Source organism: Onychostoma macrolepis, chromosome 21 (assembly GCF_012432095.1).
Source record: "Onychostoma macrolepis isolate SWU-2019 chromosome 21, ASM1243209v1, whole genome shotgun sequence".
Classification (NCBI taxonomy): Eukaryota; Metazoa; Chordata; class Actinopteri; order Cypriniformes; family Cyprinidae; genus Onychostoma; species Onychostoma macrolepis.
Genome location: NC_081175.1, coordinates 26,420,880 through 26,443,747, shown reverse-complemented (window position 1 = coordinate 26,443,747; position 22,868 = coordinate 26,420,880). Strand labels below are relative to the sequence as shown.

The 22,868-nt window shown below is 35.9% G+C and overlaps 1 protein-coding gene across 3 annotated transcripts; it reads right to left on the bottom strand.

The window, feature by feature from the left end:
* Nucleotides 1-22,827, bottom strand: ark2n (arkadia (rnf111) N-terminal like PKA signaling regulator 2n). Of its 3 annotated transcripts, XM_058758047.1 has the most exons (5): nt 22,658-22,827; nt 18,111-18,872; nt 6,430-6,501; nt 5,689-5,773; nt 1-4,868 (listed from the first exon to the last, which is right to left on the bottom strand). In XM_058758047.1, the coding sequence occupies exons 2-5, from the start codon at nt 18,799-18,801 to the stop codon at nt 4,706-4,708; spliced, it is 1,011 nt and encodes a 336-aa protein (XP_058614030.1). In that variant the 5' UTR covers nt 18,802-18,872; nt 22,658-22,827; the 3' UTR covers nt 1-4,705. The 3 variants fall into 3 exon arrangements, with proteins under 3 accessions (XP_058614030.1, XP_058614031.1, XP_058614029.1); XM_058758048.1 differs by lacking the exon at nt 6,430-6,501 and having other exon boundaries at nt 22,658-22,824; XM_058758046.1 differs by lacking the exons at nt 1-4,868; nt 5,689-5,773; nt 6,430-6,501 and adding an exon at nt 11,993-12,754 and having other exon boundaries at nt 22,658-22,826.
* Between the last annotated feature and the right edge of the window lie 41 nt (nt 22,828-22,868).

The following is a 22,868-nucleotide window of genomic DNA, read 5'->3' as shown; positions in this document are numbered from 1 at the left end:
TTTAAATATCTCTATTTATTTATTTATCTTAAAATAGTTTTATTTATTCTACATAAATGTTTAAAGGAAGAAAGACTTGCAGAAGCAAAAAATATTAACACTCTTTTGCTGTTAATTTAAAATACTGTCAAAATGAAATGAACAAAAATAGAGTAACATGATTAAATTAAAGGGAAAGTGTTTTTCAAATGCAGTGGAAACCTAATAAAAATCCAAACCCCTCACGTCACGTGACTTATATTATATTCAGTCGCATAGGTCTGTCCCTCTGTTCTCTGGATGTTGGATTATTGCTGGGATTCTTAAATCTGTCTCAAATTACAAAACATTCCAGCAGGAAACACAAGACACATGATTGGAGACAAAACACAGGCGAGGAGGAGGATGTCGTCATCATAATGGAGGCTTGAGAGCACAATGCTGTGAAATCTGAAACATAACATTTAGAAATGCTAAGAAATAAGAGCCGGATATGCTGGGGAGAGCATTTGACAACAGCAGGAATAGTTCAAATGTCATCTTTTACTCACTTCTGGTTCCAAACCCGTACGACTTCATTCACGGAAAACAAAACTTCTGTAGAATGTGTTCAATGTTCTCTTCCTTACAAAGAAAGTTAATGGGAACTAATGCTGCTGAGCTCCAAAAAATGTCAACAAAAATGTAATTAAATACACTTCGGGGACTTGAGATTAATATGTTTGAAAGATGCCTCAAGGCTGCATTTATTTGATCAAAAATACAGCAAAATCAGTAATATTATTGCTATTTAAAATAACTGTTTTATACATATATATATATATATATATATATATATATATATATACATTTTAAAATGTAATTTATTCCTGTGATGCAAAGCTGAATTTTCAGCATCATTACTGCAGTCTTCAGTGTCACATGATCCTTCAGAAATCATTCTAATATGCTGATTTGCTGCTCAAGAAACATTCTTTATTATTATCAATATTGAAAACAGTTGTGCAGCATGTTCTTTGTTGAATAGAAAGCTCAAAAGTATGAATATGCATAAGTGAAAATGAGATTTGAGAGCTTCAGTTAAGAATATTTTCACTAAACAATGCCTTAAATTTGGAACTGTTCCTCACAAAGCTACTGTTTGCCTGCTTGTGAGATGCACAAGTTGCATGAACTAGTTCAGTAGTGTTTTAATGTCACTTTTGGAGATTTACAGCATCTGTCCCCATTGATTTAGTAAACTCTACTAAACATCTTTTAGTCAGTCGTACAGGTTTAGAACAACACGAGAGCGATTAAATGATGATTATTTTAGTATCTATGTGAACTATCCCTTTAAAGCATCAGTCTTTCATCCCGGAGAGTGCAGGACTGTCTCTGTGCTCTTTGCTAACACAGGAAAAGCAGATATGACACATTCCGGGAATGCTAGTGTCCACAGTCACTAGTGACAGATGTGCCCACTTTTAACTCTGAAAGGACTTCCTTTCCTTCACAAAAGCAGCCTGAACATGAGACAGCAGCTGGGATCCAGCAACTGCCTTCACTATCGAGGCCAGAGAAGACAATGTCTTAGAGTTTTAGAATAGAAATTGCTTGTGTTTGACAGAGGGACGCATCTTAAAGGAAGTTCAAACAAAAAGGTAAAAAACCTCAGATGACATGAGAGCTAGAAAAAGAAGAGAATTTGTAATTTTTGAATGAACCATCCCTTTAAATTTCTCAGCTACTATCTGTTTTCCTGCTTTGGAACTTCATTTTCCCTTTTTCAATCAGCTGTTAATATTCACCTCCTGTGATTGACAGAAGTAGAAGTCCAATCAAACTCTCAGAGGGGCGGGTCACAGTTTAAGGCGGGGCTAAGTGAGCCAAAATGGCCACTGGCACAGCTTCAGAAACGTCCTGCAGGGTTCGAGGGCGATACACAAGCTGAATAATTCACATTCAGGTAGTGAGTGCTCCTCACACACAGTGGTCTGACAAGTGACAATCGTGAGGAAGAAAAACAAAAGGAAACCTTTCTCTACATCTGATGGTATACAGACTGAATATATTGCCAAGACTCAAACTTAAAGGGACGGTGTGCCCAGAAATGAACATTTTGTCATTATTTAGTCACCTTAATGGACTTACGTTTCTTCTGAGAAACACCAAAGGAGATGTTTTGAAGAACGTTCATGTTGCTCTTTTCCATATTATGAAAGCACAGCGACTTTCAGTCGCCATAAATGACAATAAAGCACCATAAAACTAGTCCATATCACTTTTATGCAGTTTACTTTTAATGGAAAAAATCAGCACGAATATTCTTCAATTCATCTTCTGTTTTCTAAAGCAGAAAGTAAGTCTAAAAAGGGTTTAAAAAGACGTGAGGGTGAACAAATGATGACAGTTTTCATTTATTGGGTGAACCATCCCTTTAATACGCACAGTTTTCAAGATGAATATTCATATTGCTCTTCGAAGAAATGATCCATATATGTAACATCAAGTAAAACACAGCAAATATCAATAAATAGCTTCAGTGGTGTCTGGGATAGCATGATGCAACCATAGAAACATGTATATAAAACAAAAGTTGTGGTTAAACTGCTTAAAAAGTCTATATGCAAATTAGACCCCATTTAGAACAAAAATCACTGTTTTTTTCTCATCACACATTGATTGTATTCACAACAAGATACACTACAGTTCAAAAGTTAGGAATTATTAATATTTTTGAAAGAAGTCTCTTCTGCCTACCAAGGCTGTATTTATTTGATTAAAATACAGTAAAACTGTAATATTGAGAAAAATAGCTGTTTTCTACTTGAATATATTTTAAAATGCAATTTATTTCTGTGATGCAAAGCTGAACTTTCAGCATCATTACTCCAGTCTTCAGTGTCACATAATATACTGATTTGCTGCTCAAGAAACATTTATCATCATCAGTGTTGAAAACAGTTGTGCTGCTTATTATTTTCATCTTTAAATGTCTTTACTGTCACCTGTAATCAATTTAATGCTGAATAAAAGTATTAATTTTTTCTTTGAAAAAAATCCTCATCCCAAACTTTTGAATGGTAGCGTATCACTGTTGCTACAAAATATTACACAGCAAAAATGGTTTTCAACATTAATAATAATATGAATATTTCATGAATAGCAAATCAGCATATTAGAATGATTTCTGAAGGATCATGTGACACTGAAGACTGGAGTAATGATGCTGAAAATTCAGCTGCGCATCACAGGAATAAATTACATTTTACATAGAAGACACTTATTTTAAATTGTAATAATATTTCACAAATATTACAGTTTTTTTCTAGATTTATCATCAAACAAAAGCAGCCTTGATGAGCATAACAGACTTCTTTCAAAAACATGAAAAAAAAAATCGTAATTATTCCAAACTTTTGACTGCTAGTGTATTTGAATAAGAAGTTCCATTGGCATAATAAAAGCAAGGGTCCGTTTCATGACGATGCAAGATGTATGTAATGAACATGCTCTGAAAATCTCTAATGCTCAGGATACACACACACACACACACACACACACACACTCACACGCACGCAAACGTATTGTGAAAGCAGTATTGGGTGAGGTACACACAATCCAAGGCTTCTCCCCACACAGCAGAGCAGCATCAAATGATTGACAGTGAACACACACACACAGAGCAGTGGGGCGTCCGCTCCGGCTCCGCTGAGAGTAAGACCAGCAGGATTGCGTTTAGGTCTCGGCTAACAGCTCTTCAGCAGCTTAACAGGAAGTTACATCACAAAAACAGGGGCTGGGGCGGTTCAGCAAGCGACTCCTGAGGCCGACAGCAGGATCATGTAAGTGTGGCTGTTTTTTCAGGGGGGCAAAGTGACTCAAAAGAAGAGAAGACGTTGAAATCTGAGGATGTGACAAAGTAAAACATCCCTGATTTGCCATTTTGAAATGACTGAGGTTTGAGGAGCGATTAAACTTTTTCAGCTGAATCTCACAAAAATGCCCCAAAATCAATGGAAAAACAAACAAACAAGAAATTATAATCTGAATAAAGAAATAAAAAGCACATTTTTAGGATGATTAACATTTTCAAAATTTGACAATTTCATAAACACTCTAACGTAGAGCATCCATGATTTACTGTATTACAGAAAAAACATAGATAAGGATAAAATTATTTTAATAATTATAATAAAATTAAAATATATTTTTTAAATTAAATCAGTACAACATTTTAAATATTTCAAATTATAGTCTTTTTAAAAATGACAATAACAATAAATGTCAATTCTAAAATCTTAATAGCACTAAAAAAAGTGCTATGCTTGTTTTCGGCTAAATATAAATTCTATATTCTTGATTTTGGAGTGAAATATGACCAAATATGTTTTTGTGAGATTCACCTGTTTACATTCAGTATTAATTTCTATAAGGAAGCCCCATATTTAGTTTTTCAGAGCAGTAGCTTTGATACCTGACTTTATCATGGGAGAACTTGGTACAGTATTTGCTCATTAAACATTACCACCCTATAAAATCTGCTGTCATTTACTCATCCAGTGTCTCACAGTAGCAAACAATCCATCAGAAGCAAACATTGAGCAGTTTGAAGTGTTTTTCATTTAATGAAAGCATCGTTCTGTGTTCTTAGATTCAACAGTCATTATGGTTTGAGTCACTCGGCCCACCAGTCACATGTATATGAGTGTGTATCTAAGCGTGTATGTGTGAGTGTGTTTGATCACAGCAGGTATCTGTGCCGGTCTTCATCCAGTGTCAGATCCACCACCTCAGGAGGAGGAACCCAGCCGGACTGCGCCGAGACGGACGTCCACTGAGCCGGAGCTCTCTGCTTCCAGGAAGAAAGCGACTGGATCACTCCGCGAGGAAACCTCGAGACCACGCTGAAAATAACATTACAAGAGTCACAAAAAAAAAAAAAAAAACCTTGAAAAATTTAATAAACAGGGTTTCTGCTGGTCTAAATCCACATTTCCACAGATGAAGGCCTTAAGTTGTCTTAAATATGAGCTCAAAGTTGCATATGGTGCAAAAAATGAATACCTTGCTTGGTATTTATGCCTTATTTTGCAATTCAAATATGTAAACATTCTCAAATCAAGAAAGATTTAGGCCTACTTGAGTTACAAAATGAAGATATGAAGTTGAACAAAATAAAGGGACTTTATGCTTAAAAGAAGAACGTGTGTCAAAGGGGTATGAAAACTTGTTTTCCCTTTGAATTAAATTGATTTTTCTGAGCCCATGGACAGATATTTTTTTCTTGCTCTAATATTTCTCTCACTGGCAAATATTTAAATGGCTAGAATCAAGACCATTTTTGTTGTCATTGGGTGTAATATAAAGCATTATATATATATATACACACACACACACACACATACAGGAGCTGCAACCAGTCATTTATTTATTAATTAATCACTTTTTACAGTTTTTGCTTCTAAAAAATAGTTGTGTGGTGTGACTAATAATTTTTAATTACATTTTTTTTTTTTTTTACAATAGTCCAAATATTCAGCGTAGTTTCACAATTACTACAAGGTCATGATACATTCTACAAGAATTGTTTAAATGTAGTTAAACTACCAATTTACAATTCTGCAAATTCTTGTTTGGAAGCAAAACGTGATGTGCATGTTATTGATTACCTAGTTAGAATATGAATACTACTAAACGACTGCTGAATGACGAGGATCGGCTCACCTGGCGTTCTCTTGAACTCCAACGATCTCCACTTCACTGTCTGTGGACGCCAGACTCACCTGAGATGGCTGGACTTCTACTGCACCTACACAAACAACACACTACATTCAGCAAAACTACAAAAAACCTACAGCTTCAACATTCACTGCCATCCTCAGAATGAAATGTGAGAGAAACTGATGTAAAACAACAGGAACAAAACGCACATACACAAAAACAAATCAAACAGCTCCTGACAAACTGTCTGGATTTCACTACTGCACACAAAATGTCCTGTAGTTGAGGCCAGAACATATTCATCTCAGTAAATGTGAGGTAAGTCAATGAGGAAATGGCTGCATCACAATACGCACACTAGAAGTACTTCAACACAACGTTTAAATTACACATGATTGGTTGTAGTGGAAATTGAGGTGGCATGTTGCGGCCCCAGTGGTTTTGCATAAAGTAATTTTGCTCAAAATTAAAGTTCGGTCTGTTGATTGAATACTTCAAATTCATGAAATCACATCCATAACAAAAAAACTACTGTAGCTGCTTCCCACTTTTGTCTACGGAAAAGGGTGAAATTGCACAAAAATCACAAAACATCTCTTTGGTAGTGCAAGGGATTGTGATCTAAAAGCACGTATTGACGCACATTTTTGAAAGTACTACAAGTTTGCTAATCTAATATTAGTATGCGAGTTGGGACGCAGCCATTGTGTACGAATGTACAGTCAAACTACAGTAGAAACGAACCTGAGAGCGACTGCTGTTCCTGTTCGGAGTGAGTGTCTGAAATATCATAGTGTCCAATCACTGCAGGACCCACTGCAACACACACACACGCCGTTCAGAAGATCTGTCTGTGCGGAATTCTGCTGAGACATTTGTTTATTAGTCTAATTAGTTCCTTTTGAAAATCTATCTAGATTTCCAAATGCTGGATTAAAGATTAAAGTGAAACATTGAATGTTTTGCTTTTAGGTTTAAACTGCATTTGTAGCATGCTGCAGACTTTATTATTCCCTGAATAAAAATGAAATTTAAACAGCATTTACATTAAATGCACATTAGACGTTTTGCCAGCAATAAAACATTAACCCTCATGCTGAACAAGATATTTTGAAGAATGCTGATGGTAGACATTGACTATTTTCCAAAACTATGGAAGTCAACAGCTACCACTAACTGTTTGGTTACCAACATTCTTCAAAGTGTCTTCTTTTGTGTTCAACAGAAGAAAGAAACTCATACAGGTTTGGAAAGAACTTGAGCGAGAGTAAATGACAGAATTTTCATTTTTGGTGAGCGATTCCTTTACTGTTATCTCATTGGACTAAAACTTACTGACTTCGCTCAAAAAACTTCCATAAAAATGTATAATCTTGTACTTTTTTGGGACGCGTTTACACTGGCCGTTTCACACTTAGCGCGATGCGAAAAAGCGACGAACGTTGATTTCACACCAAGCTAATTCTGCTAATTCACGCCTGCAAGCTAGGTGGCGCCGACCAACAATGCATTTTTCCTCAGATATGCGTCTCGTATATGGATTTAACATCGTCTGCTGCTCAATATACAGCATTAAATTAAGACAAATAAAGTTTCGTTCTATGCCAGAAACACAAACTATCTATAATGCTTACAAGAAAACATCTTAAAATACAAACAGAAGTAGCATCAAGCCACATTCGAAAATTTATGTACGTTATTAATGTTTTTGCTTAAAACCCACTTTAAACCATCATCGAGTGCTTGCAATAACTTCCGATTGTGATCTATAGTTGATTTTGATTCTGTAATAGGCAGACAAGCACACTGCTTAGTGTCATAAACATCCTTTATTGTTATAAAATTACCGAGCTGCATACAAAACACATACAGAAAATATATCGTCATAATAATCATGTCTATTTGCTTTCATATTTCATGCGTAGAAATAAATTTCACTCTATTTTTTTTTTAAAGGGGTCATATGATGCGATTTCAAGTTTTCCTTTCTCTTTGGAGTGTTACAAGCTGTTTGTGCATAGATAAGATCCCTAAAGTTGCAAAGACTAAAGTCTCAAAACCAAAGAGATATTGTTTATAAAAGTTAAGACTCGACCACACCCCCATAAAACGGCTCGTTCAAACACACCCCCACATGTCTACGTCACGGTGTGGGGAGATTTGCAAAACACCGCCCAAATGTATACGCAAAGAAAGGGGGTGTGATTTTCATTCTTGCTGTAGTATTGTTGCTGCCGCCGGCTCCATGTCCTGGAGACGCTGTGTTTCGTTGTGAAAGCGAAACTACTTTGTTTGGGCTTCCAAAAGAGGACACAACTAGAAATCAGTGGTTAAGTTGTATTTACGACACTGTTCCAGAACAGTTCAACCCAAATATTCGAGTGTGTGCAGCGTATTTTAACGGAGGACTATTTCCTGAACCTGGGAGTAGCCTGCCAGCTAATGTTATGCTCAAAGACTGTTTCCATAAAGTGGGGCAATTCCAACATTGCAAGGACAGTCTGGCGCTTCTGACTCACAGCCTGTAAGTATGTTTTCATATTTAAAGAATTTGCCACTGACTATTCAAACGCAAGTTTTGAGCTGTGTAGAGCAGTGCTTGTTGTTTGTCGTTTCTCCGATCACAAATGCAAACATGGTAATGTAAAAGACAGTATAAGTCATTATAATCAGTAATTATGTCCCCACTGGATGCAACAAATGCCTCCTTTATAATGGGTTTTTGTGTCTTTGCGCCGGGACACTGCATCACAATATGGTGAGGGGCGTAACATTTCCATCTCATGCTTGAGGTATTCGGGCCAATCACAACGCACTGGATAGCTGGCCAATCAGAGCACGCCTCGCTTCTCAGAACGATGAGCTTTGTAGAAATCGACGCGTTTCAGAAAGGCGGGGCATAGAGGAGCAACAATAATGTACAGTATGTGGAAAATAATGTGTTTTTTGCATTACACCAAATACACAAAATAATGTTCTTTTTAGCAACGTCATTTGACCCCTTTAATACGTTAGATCTAGAGAGTTAACGCGCTCTGACTCATAACACTCGCACACGTGGAAGAAAACGGACACTCCCGATCACATAATTCAGTGGAGAATTAATAGAAATTATATTAAGAACATGTGAGAATAAATCTGTTCTCAGATGCCAAAGATAACAAGAACTCAGCATCCACTCCCTTCTCTTTCGGAATCGCTCGGAACTTACTCTTCTTCGGTGTTTGTTTAGGGATCTATTGTTTCGATTCAAAAGCGTCATCGCGCCAAATTTTCGCGTTCAGTGTGAAAAGCCCTTTACACTTGTGGTGTTCAGTCAAAAAATAATGTACAAGTTTCTCTTTATGCTATATTACCACCACATATTAGATTCAATCTTTTTATCAACTACTTTTTTTTCTCAGCACAGGTTTTTTTTTTTTTTTTTAAACTGCATAATTAATCAAAGCTCAGTAGCTAAATTTTTGACTGAATACTGACAAAATTATCCATAAATAATGCCTTTATTTCCACTGGAAAAAGTGTTCAGAATCCCTTTTTTTCTCCATAATACAACATTTTCTAAGAGAAAGAGGATATTCGACAGTAAAAATGTGTAAAGACTATTTTATCCATCAGGAATTGAATGTACGTCTCACTATTATTGAAGATTTTGTTAACTTAAGACTACAAAGACGAACTTTTTTCCTTTATAGAATAAAGTGCACTGATGAACTGTTCCTTATAAGACCAGGGGGATGTGTTATTAAAGTAAATATGGTAATTTTTTTCTTGTTTTCAAAACACTTAGTTAAAATAAAAAAATTAAAAGTTCTACAAAAGTATAGTCTGTGATAACAGACGGCACACCCCACGATCCATACATGGACATTAAATGTAAACTACCTGGATAACAAGGCTATGAAAGTCAGGCAAAACAGATGAATGCTGGTAAAATACTTGTATATTTATTTACCAGCTAACGACAGAGCAGATATCACACGTCAATAATGTGTTACATAGACATGAAAACACAACTGAACGTCGCCTGGCACACTTTTACGTTCGGTGAGGCAGTAGTATAGGACATTAAAAATAAAGAAACATATTTGGAACAAATAAAAAGACATCTATCTCTGGTTACTCATTTCTTGGTTTCTAAGGAAGGAAGGAATTTCTATCCTCCATCTAAAACATTATGACACTAAACTTAGGCGGCCTGGTTATTATTACACCAAAAGACATAAAAACGTAAACAATCTCCTTCAGACACTCTATACAGTAAAGCAGTACAGCAAACAGCTTTCAAGTCCTCCTGTAAGTCTATAACTACAGTAAACCTTTACTATGAGTGTGTTTGTGTTAGTGTGGAGGAAGCACATGACGGGCGAATCTCATGAAATCTGGCCAGCTCATATTTCACCCTAAAATCAAAAAGAAATGACATGAAATTATATTTGGCAATATATTGAAGTCTATTTATATGCATACTAATAATTTTGAAATTGTGACATTAACAATTAAGAAGATTTTGCTGAAAAAACAAAAACATTCTCATTGCAGGAACATGAAAAAAAAAAATTCTAATATTTCAAACAAATATTCAAAGTAAACTATTTATATATCAGTATATGTTGTGCTGCATTTAAATTTTTTTTTTTTTTTTTTAAATTATTGTATTATGGGATATTTCAGATACCACAATATAATGAGAAGCATCAACTCAGAGTAAAAACAACCAGATGCATTACAGTAACTAATGTGCATAACGGTCAAAATAATTTCAAAATGCATTAAAACTTAATGCATCTAAATTTAGGTTTTTTTGTTTTTATGTAAACATTAACTTTGGGGTAAAATACGACTCTGACATGTTTTTATGGAAATCACCCTTAAATAGACACATATAGCCAAAAAAAGTGATCAGTATCTCTTGCTTTAGACATTGTGTCCAGTAGAAGTAGTAGAATCACCAGTTTATTGCATGTGCATCACGGACTGTTTCTATCAGTGTTTGATGTTCGTTTGTGTCGTAAGTTAGTATTTAGCATAAAAACCTATGTACAGGCTGTCATTACATTACAGCTCTCTGCTGTCAGCTTATATCATGCATATTCCGCTTTGGAAGAAGCGATTAAATAAGAACCTAAACCAATCCACAATGCAAACAAGAGATCTTTGGTAGACATGCCAGCCCAGATGAAGACAAAGAGACACATGGCAGTCGATGTGAAACTTCAGAAGTCTCTTGTAGAAATAATGTCATGAAACAGTTCTACAGGCAAGACAAATGATTCTTTTAAATGATTCATCTCCAAGTGATTGGAAGAAACTGGCTCTCCCAAAGCAATGAGATCGCAAAGGCACTGAGTGTGGAGGGCGGCCCTGAGATGCCAATATAAAACAACGGAAAATGTTAATAGAAGACACATGAAGTTAAAGAAATGGTTTAAGAAATTTCTGTCTTTATTTATTCATCCTCATGTCGTTCCAAACCCATATTATATTATTATTTCCACTGAACGCCAGATCTGAATTTTAGAATATCCTGGCTGTTATTTTTTTTTTACAATGGCAACTGGCTCTGACAACCTCCAAAAATGGAGGGGGGGGGGGGGCAACAAAAAACAGCATAAAAGCCTTCCATATAACTCGTGCACTATAATCAACATCTTCTGAAATCATACAATATTATCAAATATTTTTATAATTCAATGAAACGTTTTTTTTTTAGTTTTTTTTTAGCATTTCTAGAGCCAGGGTTTTTATAGTTTTTTTTTTTTTTTTGTAATGTAAAAAGTTAAAAAAAAAATTTTTAGTGCTGTCAAACGATTAATCGCGATTAATCGCAACCAAAATAAGTTTTTGTTTACATAATATATGCGTGTATAAGGTGTATATTTATAATGTATATATAAATACAAACACATGCATGTATACATTTAGTAAAAATATGTTATGTTTATGCATGTAATATATTTATATATAATATAAAATATCTGAATATATAAATGTATAAACATGTAAATATTTTCAAAATATATATTGTGTGTGTGTATTCATATATACATATTAAATACACAGTCCACATGCATATATAATGTAAACAAAAACTTATTTTTGATGCGATTAATCGTTTGACAGCACAAATTTTTTTATTAACTTAATGTGTGTGTGTATATATATACACATATACATACACACAACTAAAAATGAAAAAAAAAAAAAAGCTAAAATGAACATTAACTGAAACAGACATTTCTCATTTGAATTTTGTTTACTAAAATGATATACTAAAACAACAAACTAAAAAAGTTTACATTTAAAAAAAAAAAATTAACTAAAGTAATAAAAATTAAAACCTGATTCAAAAATGCATAAAAACTATAATAGTATCATACAGTAGAATGGTATGATACTAAAATAACACTGTCTGGAGCTCGACAGCCTGAGTTTCTTGTTCACTTTCATCAAATTACCACAATATTCCTCAAAAATCCACTATTCAATATTCATTCAAATGGGTTCAGAAAGGCATGAGGATGAGTAAATGTTTCATTTGTAGGAAAACTGATCCTTTAATAGAGAGAAAGAGATAGATGTGGAAGCCAGAATGAAGATGAATTTAGTAAGAGATAAAGAGAAAGTTTGTGCACTGTCCTAAGCCTCCACTTCAGCGGTCGAATTGAGACGGCACAGTTGTGTTGCGTCACTGTTCTTTAAACGTTCGGTTCAGGCGGCTCTGCGCTTCCATTGACACCGGCAGTCTGAGGCGGTGGAACCGTGATGGCGCTGAGTCGAGCCATCTGATAGGCCGCCAGTGTTTCCTGCGACTCCGACGACGGCAGGAACGAGCTAACGTGGCTCCGCCCCTCTTGATTTTCGCTGGACGAAAGGTCATCGTCCGAATGCAGGCGGGTCAGTCTGTCCATCCACACGCGAAAGCGCTCCTCGGTCTGTCTCTGCATCGCGGCGAATCGCGTAAGAGCTTCCTCCAAGACTCCGCCCAGGGTTCCGCTGGCCACGCCCATGTCGAATTGGCCCCGCCCACGCGCTGATGCTCCGGAAGCGTCGGCTCGGCGATGGCCAGCTTAAAGACAGACGGCAGTGCCGAGAGAGACACGTCAGACACACAGGAAGGCAGAAAGCGGCGGCGTTATTGCGTGCACACCGGCGAGCATGCTGGGGACAATCATGCAGCTCTCGCAGTGCATTCTGGGTACAGTTCACCAACGGTCACATGACTAAAGATGGCTTAAAGATCACACAGTGAGGAAGATACCAGATTTTGAACCACTATAACACCAACCAACCCTCAGAATATTACATGTGAAGAAATAAAGACAGAAGTGTAACTAGAGACGTTTGAAATTAACCTGTCTGAAAAACTAGTCAACTACTACTGCATCATTATGCTTGTTCAGAGACATATCAGAGAGCAGATGAATTTCTGAACTATAAATGCCATCCTGAGAGATAATCAATGAATAAAAAGACTAATTAACAAGATTTACGCAAACCTAATCAAAGACCTCACGAATTATGCGTTATAACAGGAATGTTAGTAAGATCAGATGATTTGACAAGTGCTAGCAATTTTTTAAGGTGGTGAATGTGCACAAAAGTAGAGCTTAGATGACCGTTTTAAAAAGGATGGATTTAGAGGCATAACTTCAGGGGAAAATACCTTAGAAACATTGCTTGTGTTGTTATTGTTATCTAAAACTATCAAAAAAAATGGATTTTGTTAACTAAAATAAAGCTGAAATAAAATATCAAAATAATACTTACATATTAGGTGAAATACTTAAGTAACTTGGAAATGTTGCCTTGACAATTAACTGAAATAAAATGTGTTGAAAAAATTACTAACATTACTAAACGTAAAACTGAAATTAAAGCTATACAGAAATAAAAAATTAATAATGACAAAAGCACATAAAATGACAAACTAAAATAAAAAAATTTAACAAAAATGCAAGTCAATTCAAAATTTAAATGAAAGCAGAAAATACAAAGATAAAAAAAAAAAAAAGGCAAATATTAAAAATAAAAGTTAATCCAAAATAAATTAATAAATACTACATTACTATATAGTAGTTATAACACTGCTGCAATTGCATCTGCTTTCAAAAAATAAATAAATAAATAAATAAAGCTAAAAGACTGAACAAAACTGGAACTACCAAACAGGCCTTAAAACTACATAAATCTGCACAACTAATATATAATTTACAATATAAAGTTATGATATACGGAAGTTCTAAGCGGCCATGCATTATTATATATTTTTTTTTCTTTCTTTTATCCTCATGATTTCGACATAACAAAAGTGGTTCTTTTAACATTAATTGTTTGATGCATCGTGAGTCTACTGTTGCTACAGTAACGAACGCAACCTTGACTGTGACATTCTAAAATACTTAACCTGGCTTAATGCGTTAATTGAGAGTGTTTTTAAAAGACAAAACGTAGTATACACATTATTAGTAATTCATACTATGTACAGACAAGAAGATGAGCCCATAATAAGAAAGCAATGCGTTTAATTCCGCGTTAAGCATTTTCCTCCCATAGAATAGCCAACCGTATGGACAACACGTAACGTGGCTTAATGCATTAAGGCAGTGTTTTTACAAGACCAAACTCAGTGAACACATCATTAATAAAGCATTCCATGTACAGACAAGCAAATAAGCCCATAATAAGAACGCAATGCGTTTAACGCGTTAAGCGTTTTACCCATAGAAATAGGCTATAAGAAAAACGCGTATCATCTGCTTGTCTGTACATAGGCCATTATAATTTATTAATAATGTGTTTACTGAGTTTGGTCTTTTAAAAACGCTCTCTAATGCATTAAGCAGCGTTAAGCATTTTGTAATGCTCCCTTTGAGGTGCAAATGATCGACAGATAACTGTGCACTCTTATACTTTATCTTGTGGATATTTCAGCAAATGTTGCTTCAATTAGAAATAACGTCTACAATAAAATAAATAGGCTAATCACTGCTGATTTTGTCCAGAGTTAGGCTACGCTAAACATTTTATTTGTGTAATTAACATGTTTAAATGGTCTAACAACAAGCATTCAACACAGGCGGAGCGCCTTAGAAGAATCCAAAGAAGAACTAGCCTATTCTAAAAATCTTAAGCTGCTTGGATTCAACTCACTTAATTTTCCTTATATATAAAATTATATATAATAATATATTGGAATAATTTCTTTGTGATTTTTATTAGTCATGTAGGATAGGCTGTGATATATGTGCGTTACAAGCTTGGATGCTGTTATGTGTGCGTGTGTGGTTTACAAAGAAATGTTGAAAATACAAAAGATTAGGTCACAACACTATAACATCATTGAACTAAATTATACACATGTAAATCACATTTCTTATTAATATACATTTATTAACGATAAAGATTAAAAATAAGAAAGATGCACATACGTCGTTGTAAATGAGAAACTGATGAGTCGAGCAGCAGTAACGACGAAAGATAACGGATACAATTAAGCAAAATGATCATATTTATTCAAGCATTTAACATTTATAAGTTAATTAAATGTCAGTAATGAACTGCACAAATTATAGCGATCACGAAGAAGGTCCTCTGTCCCAAATGCGTATAGTGGATATACAGTATACAACTCCCATCTATAGTTCTATACTGCCACCTGTTGGCACGGTTGTGTAACGTGGAGAACAACCTTTGTTATGTCGAGATCACGACGAAAACAACTCGTTATGTCGAGATCACGAGAAAACAAGGGGGAAAAAAATAATGCATGGCCGCTTATAACTTCCGTAATGATATGCTCCACAAACGATCACATATACTGAGATTCAACTCCTGCCATGCCAACAATGTGGCCCCAAATAGGGAAATGCCCCCTGGTGGCCCCACAAGGACATAATGCATATCCTAACTAACAAGTATATGTATAAGAATAAATGAACAAAAAAACTGCAGACACATTACACACACAAGCCACAGATATAGGACACAAAGACAACAGATACTGAGGCAACTGAAAGACAAGACAGAATGAAGAAAATCTTGTGATATACTAATGCAAACCTTTCATCCAATATCTGGTATAATTGACCTCCAATCAAATGGACTTTGCTCTGCATTCATTACAATGAAATTCATTTTGTCCATCAGCATTCATTGTTGATCATAAATATACTTGATTCTAATGTCATTGTGTTTAATTGCTATTTTAGTGAATATCTATTGCTTGAACATTTGTCGGCAGAAAAGCAACAGCTTTAGACTATTGAAAGTACAAAAACGTTACCCAAATTAGCTGCTGTGTATTTTGTTATACTTGACACAACCTTGGATTTGAAAGCTTTTAAAGACTATCCAGAGTTAGTGGTCACTAAAGACTGAGGTCAGTGTAAGGTCAGAACGCTGTTGTATTCTGATAGTGGAAAAACATTCCTCACCTGCCGCTTTGCATATGAGGTCATTCAACATGCATGCACAGAAAAACACACCTGACCGCTGCAGGAGATCCGTCATGTTTTGTGACGAGACTGTGTGTGATTTGCCTGATCTATGAGTGTATGTTTATTCAACCGTTCCGTCATTCAGGAAACATGCACCAAACAATGCATGAGCAGTGTTGGGGAAAGTTACTTTTAAAAGTAATGCATTACAATATTGCGTTACTCCCTAAAAAAGTAACTAATTACGTTACTTGGTTACTTTTTATGGAAAGTAATGCATTATGTTACTTTTGTGCTACTTTTGCGTTACTTTTTAAATATGAGCAGGGCTTGATTGTTTGTGTTTAATATAAGAAGTTCTATTTATAGCAAATGTAAAAGCCCTTTCACACCAAAACGTGTAATGAATAAACCTCAGGTTGAAGGAAAACTACATTCACGTCTGTACAATAGAACGCAGGAGAAGGTGGTTCAACGCTCTTCAGCAATAAAAAACAATGAAGCACAATTGTTAGTTTATCTAAAGTCACTTTTGCTTATTAGTATGGTTGAACTGGATCAACAGCAAAAACATTGGTTAATAAAATGGGATTAGATACATTTGTGTTGTTTAACTTTTAATTATTGCAGGTTTGCGTCATATTCTGAGTTTGCAGTTCACTGTTTTAATTCATTTTGAGGAATACTAAATCTGTTTTTTGCGAGTGAGATGAATTAATACATGCTGACATTTAGTCTAGAACTACAGTAACATGTTCACACAGCGCACACAACGCCTCTGTACTTCCGATTTCTCCCAACATGGGGACAGGAGACTTGTCAGTGAATAATTGGAAAAACTAAGTAACTGGCATTACTTTTTTGAAAAAGTAACTCAGATATTTTCTTTTAAATTTAAAAGTAATGCGTTACTTTACTAGTTACTTGAAAAAAGTAATCGATTACGTAACTCACGTTACTTGTAATGCGTTACCCCCAACACTGTGCATGAGAGAAATTAAATGTCAAAATGGCTTCACTGCAGGTGTTCGTTTGTTTCAGGACTAGAGGTGGGAATCTTCACGCACCTCAAGATTCCGTTTCGATTCAGAGTCACAATATGATTCCAAAACGATTCTCGATGCATCTCAATTTTTCCAGCAACAGCAAAGGGTTTTAGTGAGATTTCATACTACTTTTTTTTTTCCACACCTTTTCTTAACCAGTTAAAAACAATGTGTACCGATTACTGGCACCATATAGTTATTTTTTATTTTGTAAGTTATTCGGTGAGATGGTCAGATTAGTAATTATTTATTGAAATAATAATAATAATACATAATGATAAATGAAAATAATAAAAATAAATAAATATAAATTTATTGCTGTCATTTTACTGGCACCATATAAGTTTTTATTTTTCAGTCAGATAAGCAATTAGTAATTAACATTAATAAAATATATTAATAAAAATAATTACACAATGAAAAATGTAAAAAAATATTAAGTGAAATATCAGATAGGAAACGTATTAAAAATAATAACATCAACAGTTATTATTATTAATAGCAATATAACATCAATAGAAAGATAAGTGTGTTATTTACTGGCACTGTTATTTTCTTAACAGAAATTAAAAGTGAGATGGTCAGATAAGTAATGATTTATTGTCATTAACATTATTATTATCATCATCAATAGCACATTTACTAATAATATTGAAAAAAAAAAAATATATATATATATAGCTGTAATCTAACGTTTAGTTATTATTGTCAAATTACAAAAATAAAAAAATTTAAAAAGGGGTTCCACTAGTTGTCAGACACCTAACAAGTCATATTGGCCGTTACATAATAAACAAATGAATATTTGTAAATCTAATCCAGAATCATCTGGGAAAGAACCGTGATGCATCAGCGAATCGATTTGTTCAGGATTTGTTTGTGTTGTATGCGTGTCCACACAAAGTAGCCTAGACAAAATGCTGTGTGTGTGTTCAGTTACCTGGTGCGTGAGAGTTGATTGTCTCTCCCTCGTTGTCGGACGAGGCCGTTAGTGGCGAGGATGAGGACGAGTGGGCTGTGATGTCGCTGTCGCTGGTGCTGCTGTCCTGGAGCACATCAGGTTTGCGTCTCGCCGCCGCCTCGCGTTTCTGTCGCAGCTGTCGCATGCGCTGCTTCTGCTGCTGGCTGCGCGGGCCTCTGACCCGCACGCGCCCGTTCACCTGCTTCTCCTGGCAGCGGTTCTTCTTGGCTGCCATTGCCACGGAGGACGTGTCGCTCTCAGAATGCGAACGCCGCGACTTCCTGCCGGCCGTCTGAACGGGCGCAGGCACTTCCTCCGCTGATGAAAGCGTGTCAGAGTCTCCCAGGTGACCGGAGGAGGAAGGCGACCGCAGGCAGACGGAGGAATCGCTGTCTTCCTGCGCGCAGGACTGGGCAGCAGCCGGGGGCGGGTCCGTTTCCTGCGGCTGCCCGGGGGCGGAGTCTCTATGAAGCTCCTTTAGTAAGCACGGCATGGAGAGCAGGCCGGGGGCGGGCTGTTTGTCAGGACTCTGCGAGCTGATTGGCTCATCGCACGCCGGTGAGCTGGTGGGCGTGGTATCTTGTCTCAGGGGCATGTCCTGCTCCTCGGTTGTGGCCCCGCCCTCTGTGGGGCACTCAGGGAGCTCGTTGGCCTTCTGGGCATCAGTCATCTCTGGAGGGCGGGGCCAGGGGCAGAGTCTCTGAAGTGGCAGTTGACTGGCAATAAACAGGGGCAGTTGACCTGGAAAACAGGAATTGTGTGTCAATATAACTGCGGACTAGGGTGATTTTTCTGATTTTATCGATTAATTCAAATTTAATGTTTTGCCACGATTTTAGAAATCGAGGAAATCGCGATTGAGTAAAAATATTACCAATCGTTAGAATTAGACACTATGCCAATGATAAGAGTAAACGATCCAACCGCATATCACACAGAAGGCACTTTTGTGTTGACAAAGATGCGATGCAGGCAATGGAATAAGAAAAACATGCAAGAAGATGGGAGTGAACTTCTTTCAACTTGAGCGCCGTGTTTTTTGAATGCCGTTTCATGCATGAGATGCTGCAAGAGTAGGGCTGCGACAATAAATCGGTGCAGAATCGATTCTGAGATTTTCCGAATGCATCGTGATTCTCTCTGAAATCGATTCTGAGCTTAGATTTTAACAGCAGATGGCGCTCTAATCCAGTTTTTATCCACACACTCAAACGCTCATGAAGAAGAGCGCTTGTGCGTTTGGCTGAGTCTGTAATTTCACCTCAGCTCAGAATGCTTTATGATGCGAGATTAATGTAAACACAGCCCACTGTGAACACCCTTGTAAATCACTTCAACCTTTTAGAATTTTATGAATGATTATTTTAGGTTCAAGTGTGTGTAAGGATTTGGAAACGAGCAGAGTGCGGCAGTTTCTAAAGCATGCAGCGCCATCTGCTGTCCAAAACTAAGCTCAGAATCGACTCGAGAAAGAATCGCCATGCATTCGGAAAATTTTAGATTCGAAGCTGAATCATTTCTCGATTCGTGATGCATCGATTTATTTTCCCAGCCCTATGCAAGAGACGCGAGCGCAACAGTCAAACGCATCCATGTTTACACTGAAAAAAAAAACAATGGAAAAGCAGCGCAATCGAATAAAGAAAACCTGTAAAGAACATACTGTACGTTTGATATTTCATGTTTGCATCGTGGTGACAGGCTGAAAGCTGCTGTTTACAGAACATTTATAGTAAATAATAATCTACTGGTGTTATACCTTCAGTCATTTTGAATTACCTTAATTTGAGATTTTTTTAAAGCATTTTCCTTATATTATTTCTCAACATATATGTATAAGACACGTTTGTACAAGATGTAGTTCATGCATCTTTTCTGCAAAGATATTTAACAAGTGATTTGTTTAACATTTACATGGTTGACAACTTTGTGTGTGGTGCACTTGGAATAGAATTTTCTTTAACTAGAGAGTTAATAAAGAAAAAGTTACTTGAATCATGTTGCAGTTACATTTTCAAGTTGACTAGTTAAAAATTGTATTAATAGAAGAATTGGCCCAGCCCTACTGGTGACAAATGTCTAATGTTTATATGGTTAGTTCAGTTTCTCACTTTTGACCACCACTGGGATTCAGTGGCTTCGGGTAACCAGCTAGAACACTGAACTATCACGCACCAGTGAAGCTCTCATCAACCTTTCTACATGTCATCGGACTCCAATGCACAATGCTGCATTTCACAACAGCCTGGCCTTGAAATGCTTTCAAAACCTTATGTCCATAAACAAATTTTTGCTGCGTTCAAGTGTTTGAAGAGGCTTCGGTCACACTGCATGAAAACTTACAAATATAGTTTGCCATATTAAAAATCATTTAATAGAGACTAATCTCACAAACAGCAACATATGCAAAATTTTTAGATCTCACAATATTTCAATGAAAGCATAACTAGAAAAGTTCATACCAACTATAAAAATATTCATAACTTTAAGAATTCAAACCAGATATATATATAAAACGTTTACACTGAATATATAAATATTCATGACTTTTTCAGTATGGAAAAATCAATTCAATCAATTTTAAATTCATCTCATAAGTTTTCCATAACGTGTGAAACAAAACACTACAGATCTTTAAATTCTCCTCTCCAGACAAGCAAAACCAAAACTTTACTATTGTAACTCATGACCCTGTTTTACACACCAAAACACTTCATTCAGAAATCTGATGCTCAATACTTGAAATGCGTATGTACACATTAAATAATGCCATCAAAAATTTGGAAATTGATGTTTTATATATACACTGCCATCCAAAAGTTTGGGATCAGTAAGATTTTTCATGTTTTTTTTTTTTTTTTTAATGGAGTCTCTTATGCTCATCAAGGCTGTATTTAATTGATCAAAAATATATTGTGAAATATTATTGCAATTTATTTTATTGATTTCTTATTTTAATATACTTTAAAATATTATTTGTGATGCAGCTGAATTTTCATCAGCCATTACTCCAGTCTTCAGTGTCACACAATCCTTCAGAAGTCATTCTAATATACCGATTTATTATGTGTTGAAACTGTTAATATTTACTGTGATACTTTTTTCTATTTATTCAAAATAGAAATCCTTTCTAACAATGTCTTTACTATCACTTTTAATCCATTGTTATATCCTTGCTGAATAAAAGTGCTAATTTCTTTAAAAAATAAGAAAAGAAATTTAGTAACCCCAAACCTTTGAGAGTTTGTAACAAAAAAATAAACTGAAAACAAAATATTTTGAATAAACACTGTTCTTTCTATTTATCACAGAATCCAGAAAAAGTATCACAGGTCCAAAAAAATTAAAAATATTAAGCAGCACATCTGTTTCCGATATTGTTTATAAATCAGCATATTAGAACGATTTCTGAAGGATCATGTGAAAATTCAGCTTTGCATCACAGGAATAAATTATATTTTAAAGCAGATTGAAATAAAACACTTTAAAATAAAGAGAATAATATTTCACAATTACAGTCTTTTTTCTGTATTACTGATTAAATAAATGCAGCCTTGAGCAAAAGAATCTTCCTCAAATTTATTCTTCTAATTAACAGTAAAGAAAATACAGCTGTGGATGCAACAAATTAAAAGATGCCACATAAAACAAGAATAAACAAACAAACAAGAAGCAACTTGTGATATTTTGAACGGGAAATATCCCTTCCCCCATTCATTTTACATATACATATGGCAGAGTCTTATCAAAAACTAAATATAACATTCTGTATTATTACAAGCCAAGCACGCACTGAGTGACTGCCACAGATCAGACAATACTTACAAACTGTAGCATAACGATTTTAGATACCATGTCAACTTTGAATACGAGAAGTTAAAATATAGATTCAGAAAGCTTCTTACACGTTTTAAAGGAGATCCCACGTTCATTACGACAGCAACAAAAACTGCAGCAGCGATGGTATTTTGGCTAAAATTGCGGTTACCATGGTAATCTTTATACGAGTTTCCATATCATGACTAGTTCCTCGCGCAGGAACCCTGAGACACGACGCGCTCTCAGACAGGCATCAATGCATCCATCATGTATGAAGATCGAGCGAGCATGCAACGGCCCCCAAGCTTTACACGCTCTTATTTGCAATGAATAAACATCAACGCATACTTCCTCAAAATCAGCTTATAAATCATAGTGCATGCATACGACGGAATACGGCTCTTAAATAATTACAGAAATAAGGAAAAAAGTAAAACAAGCGAAAATAAATGTTGCTCTATGCTAATACAGACACTGCAGCACAAACACTCGTCCTGCGACACACTGTTGCTGTAACGCTTCCAGACTGAAAGTTGCACGGTAACCGGTACATCTGCACGTTGCGTGGATATAACCCGCATGTATGCATGTATAAACGCGTGCATTAATTAAACCGAGAGTAGGTTTGGGTCAAAACTGCAGTAGAGGCTCAAAATGGAAGGGCGCAGTGATAAGAGCGCGCTCGATAGCCGTCGACAGCAGCTTACCAGGTTCGAATCTGTCCTCATGTGTGTGTTCTGTGGAACATCTCAGGCTCGCAGCACCATATTCATGAGGAAAATAAGGAGTTAACTTAAGTTTTGTGGTATAACAGCTGTGTGTTCTCGACTTTGCGACCGCTTTAGCACAGTTTGCTAATTTAAAATGTCCCCACTAGCCGTCGCTGGAACAAATGTGTAATCGTCATTTCCGCTGCGG

Bases quoted from the DNA above. Each gene is read 5' to 3' on its own strand.
- ark2n (XM_058758046.1), bottom strand. From the start codon at position 18,801: ATGACTGATGCCCAGAAGGCCAACGAGCTCCCTGAGTGCCCCACAGAG. The intron at 12,755-18,110 runs GTAACTGAACAC...TCTGTCTTTAAG, and splicing joins AATCAACTCTCACGCACCAG to CTGGCCATCGCCGAGCCGAC.